General features: G+C 33.8%; 2 protein-coding genes across 2 annotated transcripts; one reads left to right on the top strand and one right to left on the bottom strand.

Moving 5' to 3' along the window:
* The first annotated feature begins 343 nt into the window (after positions 1–343).
* LOC122607380 (histone-lysine N-methyltransferase, H3 lysine-9 specific SUVH1-like) lies at positions 344–4,662 on the top strand. Its single transcript, XM_043780342.1, has 3 exons — positions 344–429; positions 943–3,158; positions 4,386–4,662. The coding sequence occupies exon 2, from the start codon at positions 1,024–1,026 to the stop codon at positions 3,100–3,102; it is 2,079 nt and encodes a 692-aa protein (XP_043636277.1). The 5' UTR covers positions 344–429; positions 943–1,023; the 3' UTR covers positions 3,103–3,158; positions 4,386–4,662.
* A 2,723-nt stretch (positions 4,663–7,385) lies between these two features.
* Positions 7,386–9,776, bottom strand: LOC122609178. The gene is made up of 6 exons (XM_043782237.1): positions 9,732–9,776; positions 9,581–9,643; positions 8,902–8,949; positions 8,666–8,719; positions 7,966–8,023; positions 7,386–7,447 (listed from the first exon to the last, which is right to left on the bottom strand). The coding sequence occupies exons 1-6, from the start codon at positions 9,774–9,776 to the stop codon at positions 7,386–7,388; spliced, it is 330 nt and encodes a 109-aa protein (XP_043638172.1).
* Between the last annotated feature and the right edge of the window lie 3,339 nt (positions 9,777–13,115).

Here is a 13,115-nt window from a genome sequence, read left to right on the forward strand (position 1 = left end):
ATTCATATTTAGTATTTTTGGTTTTAAATAAAAACTGAACCAAATCCTAATTTGGAGTATGGTATTTGTATTATGATATAGGTTTTGGTTTCAAAAAATATAGATAAAAAAACCAAAAAATTTGAACCGAATAGAATCAAATAACCAAAAACCGAACAATAAAAATCCTTTATAAATACCTCAAAGTTTACGACTATTGCAAACTTTAAACAAAACAAAACTAGTCCTAAAACATTATTGCTTCATCACACAACATGAAATGATGAAATGTATCTTATTCACTCGTGGGAACCGGACAGAGTGACTAATTTATTAAAAGTCCGGATACAAACATAAACATTATGTAAGTTGGAGTAGTTGTTGCGTTAATTAATTATAATAGTCTATTGAAACACAAACACACTCCTTCACCCAAATTCTAAATTCCAGGTAATTTTTTTTATATTCAATCATTTTTATAGATCTTTACATACATTTTTTGTACATCTATTCTATTTATGTTTCATAACCACAAAAAGATCCAATCTTTGTTTTTTTTATCTCTATGTTTTTCGTACCATTTTTTTGACTTATAAAAACCCTAATTTTTTCTTCATTTTTTATTAAATTTTTTTTTTCCAATTTTTTGTTACCCAGAAAATTAAACCCTAATATTTTTTCAAAGAAAATAAAATTTTGAGGTGATTTTAGTAATACCCGTATAGTGAATATTGAGGTCTCTCTCAGTGTTGGGGAGAGGTATGACTGTCTACATCCTGTTCTTCACTTTGCAGGATTGGGTATTGTTGTAGTTGTGGTGGTTATATATATATATATATGAGTGTTTGTATATGTATGTTTTTTTTAGTATAAAGCTTGTGTCTTTATAAATTTTTAGGTGATTATAAAATGTGGGTTTGGTTTCTTTTATTGAAATATTTTGAAATGTATTTGCTTTTTCAGGTTATGATATTGATAAGTGTGATTTAGGGTTTTCTTTGAGAAAATTTTGAGTGTTTATTTTTGAAAACTTGGAAGATTTTGATGGAACATCCATTTAGTTCGGGTGCGGATTCTGTTCCTACTGGGCCAATAAACAAGCATGCAGTTTTGACTGTTAAACCGTTGAGACGTCTTGTTCCGATATTCCCAACACAGCCTGATTCTAATGCACCACCAACTTCAAACTTTGCGTCTATACCTCCAACTGGCCCGTTCCCACCTGGTGCCGCTCCGTTTTTCCCTTTTTACGCCTCAAATGCTACTCCAAAACAAGGTACAGGAACACAACCAGGTCATGGAAGGGCTTACCCGATCCCCTCACCAGTTCCTATAAATTCTTTCAAGTCACCGGTATCAGCTGCAGGAAATGGTGATATTGGGTCGTCTAGAAGGAGTACTAGAAGTCGTACAGATTTAGATGAGGATGATTATAGTCAAAGTGATGGTTATGGGAACATGGATATTGGCAGTGATGGTGTTGGTGAGAAAAAGTCGGTAACTCGCAAAAAAACTAGAGCGGGGAATCCGAATTCTAGTTATGATGCTGACATTGACTCGATGGTTAATAGTCTGTTGAGATCTTTCAATCTCTTGGAAATCGATACTTTCCGTCAGGCCAACAGTGACAAGGAGTTTGTTGATGTTGTAGTAGTGGTTTATAATCTGCTCAGAAGAAAGATTACCCAACTTGATGATGTAACAGCCGGTGTTTCAGCACAAGCACGACGTCCGGACTTGAGGGCAGGTACTATCTGTATGACCAAAGGGGCTCGGGCGAATGTCAAGAAGAGGATTGGAGCGGTACCTGGTGTTGATGTTGGTGACATTTTCTTTTTCCGTATGGAGATGTGTTTGGTTGGAGTGCATGCTCCAAGTATGGCGGGAATAGATTATATGGGCGTCAAGGTCTCTGGAGACGAAGAGCCATTGGCTGTCAGTATTGTTTCCTCTGGAGGATATGAAGATGAAGGTGATGATGGTGAAGTGCTAATTTACAGTGGTCAAGGGGGTGTTCAGAGGAAAGATAAGCAACAAATGGATCAGCAACTAGTTAGGGGTAACCTTGCTCTCGAAAAGAGCTTACACAGGGCTAACGAGGTACGAGTCATTCGGGGTCTTAAGGATTATGCACATCCAACTGGGAAGGTATATGTCTATGATGGCTTATACAAGATACATGAGTCGTGGATTGAGAAAGCAAAGTCTGGGGTAAATATATTTAAGTACAAACTGGTTAGAGTTGCTGGACAGCCTGAAGCATTTACATTGTGGAAATCAATCCAGCAATGGAAAGATGGTGTTACTACGCGGCCTGGGGTCATCTTACCTGACCTTACTTCTGGATCCGAAAGTTTACCCGTTTCTCTTGTAAATGAAGTGGATGGTGAAAAGGGGCCTGCTTATTTTACGTATACATCAAGCCTTAAGTATGTAAAGGCATTTTCTTCAACCTCATCTTCCCCATTCTGCAACTGCACAGGTGGATGCCAACCTGGCAGCATCTGCCCTTGTGTTCAAAGTAATGGAGGCTATATGTCATATACCTCGCTTGGTGTTCTTCTGAGTCATAACTCATTGGTACATGAGTGTGGTAAATCTTGTGTTTGCCCTCTTAGTTGCAGGAATCGTATTTCCCAGGCGGGTTTAAAAGCCCGTCTAGAGGTGTTTAAAACAAAGGATAAGGGTTGGGGACTTCGGTCATGGGATCCCATACGTGCTGGAGCTTTCATTTGTGAGTATGCAGGCATAGTGATAGCGGAAAATGGAATGGACTTTGATGATAACTACATTTTTGATGCTACTCGCTCCTTTGTGCCCTTGGAACCTTTCCCTAATGATGAACCTGCCAAGTTTCCATTTCCTCTAATCATCAGTGCCAAAAACGAGGGTAATGTGGGTCGTTTTATGAACCACAGTTGCTCGCCTAATGTGTATTGGCAGCCAATTGTTCGTGAAAGTCAAGATGAATCATCTTTTCATGTTGGATTTTTTGCGATCAAACATATTCCTCCTATGCAAGAATTAACATATAACTATGGATTGGTATCAGCTGATAAAGCTGGCTCGCGGAGGAAAGAGTGTTTCTGTGGATCGTCGAGATGCATTGGCTATTTCTACTAGTGGTTGACATAAAGTTTGCAAGGATGACACATGTCAAACGGTGTCTTTTGTCGAAGGTAGCTATCTCTTTTTATCCCCCTCAAGCTAATAGCCTTTTTGGTTTGATATCGTTATTTGTTTCTACTATCGTTCTATAAACGTTAACACCTTAAAATTGGAAACGTTATACAAAGTCGCAGTTTGGTCATTTCCGGAGCTAAAAGCTTCCAGCTCATCTTTTGATCATTTTTCTTATGGATTGTTTGCTTCATTTGTTTACCATAGACTTATTCTGCTATTAGATTGTTTTCATGTGGTCATAACATGTATTGTACTGCTCTATGATTAGAAAGATTAACATAGTAATTGTTGTATAGTACAGGCCCTTGTGGTTCTCTCTTTCAAGATTTGATGGTTCTCTAAGATTCTGCAACTGTAGTGGCACTGTGAAATGTATAAGTTTGAAGGGATGATTTATTAGATCGAAAAATCCTAGTATCCTACATTCCTACTACGTAAAGTTCATGAAGTGGTTGTGAGCAATAAGTACATAATAGAACACTTAAGTAACATATTAAAAGTTAATGAGATACTAACGTCTTCAAGCTGGGGCTTAAAGATCTATCATGCCAGTTCTTTTACTATATAAGCCTCATGTAACTGTCTTAAAATAGGGGTGTCAGGATATTAGTTACGTGGTACTTGCTATCCCATTAATTTAGGGCCATAGTAGCCATGGTCGAAAATGAGTCATTGCATGTGTTTCATGGCGCACCTCGGCATCCAACCTAAGGGTGAAACTATATTGTGATTAAGCTGTTTGCTACCGAAATTTATAAATCATTAGCTCGCAATTTAACTAATTTTATAGACACAGTGCATCCTTTCACAGTTTCACAAGATAATGAATAATTAAAAACAGACTATTATCTCTCACATTAAGGAATACTTTTACATATTAACATTTCGGTGTTGAAACAAGGCAGGAAGAAAAATGTAGCATTGATGAGTAATGAAGTGTAAAGAATCTGTAGTAATTAGAGAAAACTTACTAATGAGTAATGACCTCCATGGAAACAGTAAATGTAGAGGGGAAAAAAAATATAATTTTACTTAAACGATGTGTGTGAGTACTTGAGCCGTCAAATAGAACTGCAAAATGGACTAAAATATATGTCCTGGTTCTACATGTATTGTTTTCGTTTACTATTTATTGTTTGTGTTTTTTAAAGGCCATTTACCCCTGCATGTTAATTTACTGGTGAAAAGTCTTGGATTTAACTCGTTATTTTTCTTATTGACAGAAGCAGAAGAGTTTGTAGTTTGTAGGTGAAGATGAAATGAAGTTTGCCCAGTGCAGTTCAAAATTCTTATCAAGTATTAGGACCAGGTGCATAGGTCATAATTAAACCCTGTTTATTTTGCAATGTAGTCTTTTGGTACATCAACTTTTGTATGGGGATTGGGGCATGTAGTAGCCCCTTTTTTTCTTTTGATTATTAGGTGACGTTGCTTTAGCTTGCCGATGTACAATTTTCTTATCTATAATGTGCTGTGCAACATAGATGGTGCTTTTCAAAATGAGTTTGTGTTGATTTGGGTTGTGGCGGATTGAAACTACTTCCTGAAGTTTCTGATCCTGCATAGGTTAGTCGGCCGATCTAGGGTCAGTAATTGTGTAGCTACTAATGGTGACTGCATAGGCTATTCGGCCGATCAAATAATGGGAAAAGGGATGATTCTGGGTGAGGTACCAGAAATTTTCATATCTAGCCATTATTCGTTCATGATTACCAAATGATTTTTCTTGTATAGTTTCAAACAATTTAATATTTATCATTCATGGCTGTACATTGATGTCGAAGCTTGTCTTTCAATTCATGCATACACTATCTTCTTTCAAAATAATTGTCTTACTATTTTTTGTTTGTACCAAACTAATACCAAAAAAGGTTTGGATATATGGTTTGGATACCAAACTAATTCCAAAATAATTAACTTTTAACTGAAATTAATTACATAACACATAGAAGCATTAGTAAATTAAAGAATAAAGGTCCTCATTTGAGTAAATGAAAATTAAAGATTAATAATTTACTTTTGAAACTGTCGGTGGGAACAATGGGACTAAGGAGTAAAAGTTGACCCTACACATGAAAATGGTCGTCATGACTGAATGACAATGACGAGCATAACAGATATCAAATTGAGATCTTCTCGGCGATCAAGCCAACATGACTTCACAAGTACACAAGCTGTTAACGTATCGAGATAATATCATTTTAGCTTGTATATTTATGACGATCTTGCGTTTTGCATAATCCCAATATTTAACGAACTATGTCGCTTTACTTTTATTATTGTTCGTCGAGTAAATTCATTTATTTTAGTTTATTATCTAAATCAAGTGGTATTATTTTCTTATAACAAATGCTCTTTGGGATTATCTGAAAGACTTTGTTAAAAATAGGTCACGAGTTAAAATCTATGTCTGAAGTTGGTTCTTAACGAAGGGTCAGTGAAGTTCAAAGGACCATGAGAGCAAAGTTCTTCCGTTGATTGAGCAATTTCACGAGAAACTGAAATGTTAGTGATGTTTTCATACACGACGGTACATTGACTTAAGACATTACATGAATTATAAGGCTCGTATGGTATCACTAGACTAAACCTCTTAATAATGTTCCATAAGGTTAGTTCATTGTTGAGAGTATACACTGTTCTTTTTTTTTAACGGCCTGAGAATACATTTTCTAAACTTGAAAGTTATTATTATTATTATTATTATTATTATTATTATTATTATTATTATTATTATTATTATTATTATTATTATTATTATTATTTGATGATCATTAAATTCGTTTATTTTAGTTTCTTTTAGAGATGAAGGTCTCAATACAATTGCAAATGCTTTGTGGGATCACTATGGAGGACTTTGCTAGAAATAAGTCACGATTCCAGATATGTTCCCAACTAGGGATTGTCATGGGACCGCTCCCATCCCGGTCTTGAAAATCACAAAAAATGTGGTACCGGTCCCAATCCTATATAAGGGGGGATCGGGACAGGACCGGAACGGGACTGGGAAATCCTATACGTAACTTGCGGGATTTTCCCGATCCTAACCCCGAAAACCATCAAAAATCAATACCGGTCCCGATCTCACTTGGGACTCGGTACAACTTCCCGGTACCGGGATGGGGACAGTACCGGGACGGGACTTAGAACTTGGATTTTCGTCTCATCCCTATTCTCGACTCCCTCCCTATGGTGGTACCTAAATTCTAAAAGGATGTGATGATTGAATGATGTTGGTTATTAAGGAAGGGTCAGTTGGGTTCAAAGGACCATGAAGTCTTCTCTACTGATTAAAACTCTTCGCTAGAAACTGAATGTTAATGATGGTTTCATGTGCGATGGTACACTCACCTAAGTCATTACACGAGTACTGGAAACCCTGTGTAAGATTACTTGACTATACCTCTTAGAGTCTTAGTAATGTTCTCTAAGGTTACTTCATTGTTGGGAGCACATATTCTAAACCCAAGCTTTAGAATGAGCTTCTCAAATCTTGTTTTGCTTTTTAATTAGACGGATTTTGTCTTCCGTTTGCATTTGTTGATCCAACTTATAGAGCGTCATACCATGTACACTCCAAAAACTTGTTTAGTAATACCAAAACACCATCTACTCTTCACACTTCAAATAAACAAGCAGCCATTCCAAACTTTAGATTAAGGTGTTGCTGAAACTCCAAAAGCTTGGCTCATTGTCAGTCCTTGTTACTTTTGGTCACAACTGTCTGAAAACTTATTTCTAACATTTTGAAAGAGGCTAACAACATTAGATACAGTTGTCAAAAGGGAGATGATTTGTACATGAAAAAAGTTATACTTTGCACATTGGAAAGTGGCTTTAAACAACCTGTTTACCTTTTCCAAAAAAGGTTCCTAAACTGATAATTCAAAATTCGGCATCCCTTATGGAAATTATATGAATAACACTTGAGCTACATTGTAGAAGATTAGATATTCATCCCAATTGTTTCAATTTTAGTCAATTCTTCATTGTTCATTTTGGAACCAGTTCATATACATACAACTTGCCCAGCATTGGTCTTAAGTGATTCGACCAATTCTAAACTAAAACCAAACTATACTAGTTCTTGGTTTCATGACATTTATGACGGAACTGTAAACAAAACAGGTTTTCGCAATGCGAACTTAGGTTTCTTGCTAGAGTTTCAAGAAATATGATTAAGCTAAACTATTTGAATGAGACAATTAGCTACCACCACACGATCAAACATTGCCGCTTTTACATTCGTGTGCAGCTGCATCTCCAGGAGGCGAGTTACTTGCATCTAAAGTCAATAAGTCAAACAATAGCAATTAGGACACCAAGTTTCCACCATATATAAAGAACAATTCTCAAAGTCATTGCAGGATACCAGGATTCCTATATTCTAATATTGCATTATTATGTGTTTTTGTTAATCTATATACATGTATACGAAGTAAAACCAAATAATAGAAGAAAAGAATCTATGCGATTCGTAAGCTGCATATGTAAGATAGATATACTAAAACCAGCGGGTCTTTGGTCTAATGGTATTCGAGGTAACTATTCAACTAAGAGCTTGTGGGAATAGAAGGTTTACATAGGTTTTCTGAATAAGTAGTTGTGCAATTACAAATAACACCTGAATTATATTTAAAATTCAAAAAAATTAATTAGAAAATGTCTTTAGGTGTCTGCCTAACTTGACCGACTCTTTTTGACCCGTTACCCAATCCACCCAGATAATCTGTTTTGCCGCCTCATGAGTCAGGATTAAAGGATTTAAGATGTTAAACATGTAAATCTAGGCATGAAGCATACCTTCTCCATCAGTCGGGGCACAAGGAGATTTCCGATATCGTGTTTGCTGATGAGTAGGCTACATGATACATCAAAGACAAAACAAACTGAATGTCATAACTCATAACCAAGAGCATTATTCAAGATGCCTGCACAAAAACCTTCCCTCTAAATAAGTATTATTTTTTATTGAAAATAGAAAAGAAACAAATAGAGTAAAAAGTTCTCTGCAGTACCACAACCGTAATAACATATCACCTTCATTAATATATGCACCCTACAGGTTTTGTTCAAATAGAATAAACAGAAATTCCGCAACTGAACAAGCAACAAAGGACCAGCGTATTTTATAGTAAATCTGTTTTTTTGGTCACCTTGTAGTTTTTCTGCAAGTTAGTCGTGCTGCTTAGTGAAATGCAAAACTAAACTCAAAACATCATTTGTTTTCTGAATTATCTAATAAAAATCAGAGTTCATCTAGTGATGTTACAAAAATCCGTCTTTACCACCTGACGGTCTTTACTCTAACTTATTGAATAGTACATAAATACTGGTATCCAACCGTTCAATTAGATGGACAGAAAATACGTATCATTATGGTGCTTCAGTTAAGATCTGTTACTGATACTTAGCAATTCAGGAATATAGATCCTAGGCAATAACTTACTTACAAACATAGCAGTTTCAAGCACATTATGATAAATTCATACACCTCAATTACCTGTAATTTAGGTCGGAGAGCCTCTAGTGGTCCTTTCGGCTTATCTGCACCTTGCTGTCACCAACAGCGTTTAGTTTTAGATAAATGAAAAGCAGCAGTATTACAAACAGGATTCTATAATAATATACTTGTAAAAAGCTTTGTCCAGTTTGCATTAGTTATATTACAACTTTTACAATCTTAGCCACTAACGCTCATTAAGAAGACTAACATGAAGGAAAGGATAGAAGTTGTACCTTGCCTAGAGCCCAATCAGCTGAATCAAAATAAGCCCGTTCATGATCCTGCAATTAAAAGCAATGAATCACTTTGGACAATTAAATTATCTTGGGCTATTAACTTGGAAAGGTAGATAACTATCCCAAAAAAGCATTAGCGGGTATCCACCTTTAAAAACATTAATGGTTAGGTATAAAATACGAAAGAGCTAAATTGTGAGTATCATATGACCATAGAGCTCTAATGTAGGTATCATACTATCATAAAAAGCTCTAATGTTGATATCATAAAAAATGTTTATCTTGATCCCACTTTTGAACTTTTCCGTAGGTAATATCCCAAGTTTAACATTATTAAACGTGGATACCCGCTAATAGCACAATTATGTCTAATTTCTTACTGTCAAACTGGTCTAGTACAAAAACAACTTAAATGAAAATAGATTGAGAAAGGCCCAATGTGTACTTTTAATGTCTAAATCCTCAACCGAGAATATATTTAGAAAGTAGATTACTGTTAATATGATATATCTTTTGCCATTTACACACTCACTAATTATTAATAGTGATATGAATTTTTGGGACAAAATATGTAACATGTTGACCCAGTCACCAAACCTATTTTGACCCGTTACCCAACCAGTTGAGCCCTTTATTTAGGAAAGAGGTAGACTGTAGCTAGATTCAGAACGGATACCTTGGAAATGAGTGGGGGCTTTTTTGGCACGAGACCTCCATACTTCTTTTTGATGACTTCTTCCTAAAAGAAATAAGATACCATGAAATCAATATTTATAGAATATGTATATAGCACACTATGTACAAAGATCCATCAATTCTGAAACCACCTCTTTTCCTGCAGAAGGCATGGGCGTCTCATCTTTATCTGCCATAATTGATCCTCGCACTAGCAATAGCACATGAACCGATTAAAGAAATACGAAATCTAGTCCAATAAATATTGCATACATATATTTTTACATATCAGAATATAGTGCTAAAGAAAGCACAATCTCAAGAAACTTCAGCGAAACAACCAACACAATTAATCGTTTCAAGTGATTGATAGAGAAGATCACTTGTGTTAATTTGCTCCTCATTGACCTTAAATTCTATTTTATCACTGAGGGTCCCTTTTGCTTTGGCTCATTTCATATAAATTATGATTCTAAGAATAACTTTTAAATCAAACACTTGTTACATATATATAGCAGTCTCTCAGGAAATTATACATACATTGATACATATATAATATCGTCTATCACTTGGATGACGAATGGTACTATTATTGTTTAAGAACTTTCATCATATGAATTGAACCTACATGTGATATCTATGTAGTTCTTATAATCACTCTTTTCACAAATACGAAAAAAAAAAACAGAGATTTCGAACCTTCAAGTTTTTTTATAACATCAAGATTAAAATTCATTCTTATTTCCATAATCTTTTACGTCCGACCATAATACTTATATACTCCATCTGTCCCAAAATAAGCGTGAACTACTGCACTAGCTAGCAGAAATTTTAGGATATTCACAAAAAAAAAAAAACATAGCTACAATATTTATATAACAAAAACTAGGAGCCAATCGATAAATAAAATGGCCAGGAGGTAAATCGATCAAAGCCAATTCGATAGTTCCATGCTATGAAATTAATACTCGTATATAGTTCTAATAATCATAACTATATATGTAGTATGTATATTATAACCAAAACATTTAAGTAAAAAAGCCAAAACCCAATTCAATAAGCTTTTAATTATTACCAACAAATCTGAACTATATAATTACCCCAAATATCTTATAGGTTTAGCATGAATGGCTGGTTATATATTCATGCATGCATATATATGTTTTTTACCCTAATAATAACAATAATATACATACATACTCTATAATGTATACATTAAAGATGTCATGTACGTGGTTATAAAGGAAAATCAAACCTTAAAATATAAGAACATTATGATATGATATGATGATCTATAATTTTACACAAGATTCACATTGAAAATACGTACAGATGATCCAATACATATAATTCAAAATAAATCTTTAATATGTACGTATCTAATTAATTATAATTAATACATAGAATGTATTACCGATTAATTGATTTTTTTTTTTTTTAGATGATAGGTAGTTCAGTTCAAGCCAGCTTCTTTTTCTACCTTCGATCAATGAGAGACAACATATAACAAAAGTCGTGTGTGCGTGTGGCGTGGATATGATTTTTTTTTTTTTTTGTTGAACTAATGAATGTTTCCCCCCTCAACTTTTAACTTATGACAATGAACACCCTCTAATTTATTAGAAAATCAAAATCAAGTAATTAAAGTAACCCTGGATACCGTTTCTAACAATGTATATATGAAAAACTAGCTTAAGCACCCGGGTAATATTAAGATAACTTAATATATTTATAGAAATTGTAACGTAAATGTTAAATATAAAAACTTTACTACAAAGCTAACAATGTAATACACATAAATTTATAATAGCATACCATTAAAGTTTATTTTAAAACATAAAACACAAATAAAAAAGTTCAAAATATAAAACTATACTGATAATAAATTAAAAATATGATCAAATAATAGAAAATTTTAACACATTTTGACGTGTTATTATATGTTTTGTTTGGTTTGTCTTCTAATTAGTTGAGTTATTACGTTTAAATGAGTTATCAGATGTATATCTTTTTTTCATTGGTTATGTTTTTTATGCAAGTTATTAGCTAATTATGAATGATATATAAATATGCAAATCAGATTATTGAAGGATTTTCAATTACAATAATATATTTAATTTGGTTTTTGATAATGACAGCTACATAAGTTGTAATTAAAGTACATAAAATAGTTATAATTTTATCATAAAAGTCAAAGATGAATTTTTGATATGTAAGCAGTATGGTTTTTTTGTTCTTTTTGGTGGTTGATGTAGGAGACGGAAAAGAAGCTAAAGATATAGTAAATCTATTTGGAAATTTTAAAGTAAAGCCTTAAGGCTGTGTATAAAAGTATAGAGTGTATAGTACCTACCATACCAATTTAAACACACATTATTAAATATTACTCTATTAAATTATAAACTTTAACTATAGACTGATTAGACTCAATGATTATATTTAATAAGACTCATTTTATTAATAAGCTCAATATGTCTTGAACATGACATAAGTTTAATAAGTTACGGTTGTTTTAAATTGATTAATTAGTTCTATGCAATAAGTTTAGGATTTAGTTATATGGAGATTTGTAAATTTATATGTAACAACAATCATCTTATCTTGATAATCAATATATACAAACAAAATATGATATGATTTGCATACAATTCGGTGGAAACTAACATACGGGCACTCAGTTTGTTTGTATTTTTAAATATTTATTTATGATGTCATAATTAATTAATTTAAACATAAATTAGAGAATGAGAGGATTTTAGATGTGCCAACTAAGCATTTTTTAAGCTAAATTTTAGTATTGGACTTGAGTTTTATATATAGAAAATAAAAAATGAGATGTAAACAATATTTCACAAACCCTAAGATAGAAATAGTACTGATTTAAGAAGATCCTACAAAGTAAGGATCAAACCCTTAGCTTTTATCTCCATAGCATTCCGGTGAGCAATTATAGTGTTGAGAATTGTTGTTTTCTCGTTTTGTAAAGTTTCAAATTGGAACTACGTTGAGGTTTTTGGGATAGAGAATTGTGTTGGTATTAGTGATCGGACATAATTTGCATTTGATATTAGTTGGCATGTTCAAATCCTATACCAATAAAAGTGCATCGACTCAAAAAGTGGAAGTTATTGTGTCTTGAAAATCCAACGATAATTTAAAATATATTAAACTGACATACTCAGTGAACTTAATAATTAAAAGATCATGGGTTTAAGTCTTACACATAACAAAAATATATTGGGGTTTTATATTTGGCTCGAAGGTTTTTCGTTCACTTATGATGGGTTTCCTTTCTTGAAAAGTGGAGATAAAATGGTTGGCTAGTGGTTCGTTAGAAATCTCAATTAGGCCTCTGCTTATAGATCGTCCATGCGAGCGTCTTCATGGCTTGGGACGCAGGACGTTGTTGGCATGGAGAGTCCTAGCCTTGCGTCTTCGAGCGAGAGTCCTCCCAGAGACTATGAAGGACGCATAAGAGTAGGTAGCGTGTGGGGTAGGGGTTGTATAAATTATTATTTATTATTATTATTATTATT

Source organism: Erigeron canadensis, chromosome 7 (assembly GCF_010389155.1).
Source record: "Erigeron canadensis isolate Cc75 chromosome 7, C_canadensis_v1, whole genome shotgun sequence".
Taxonomy (NCBI): Eukaryota; Viridiplantae; Streptophyta; class Magnoliopsida; order Asterales; family Asteraceae; genus Erigeron; species Erigeron canadensis.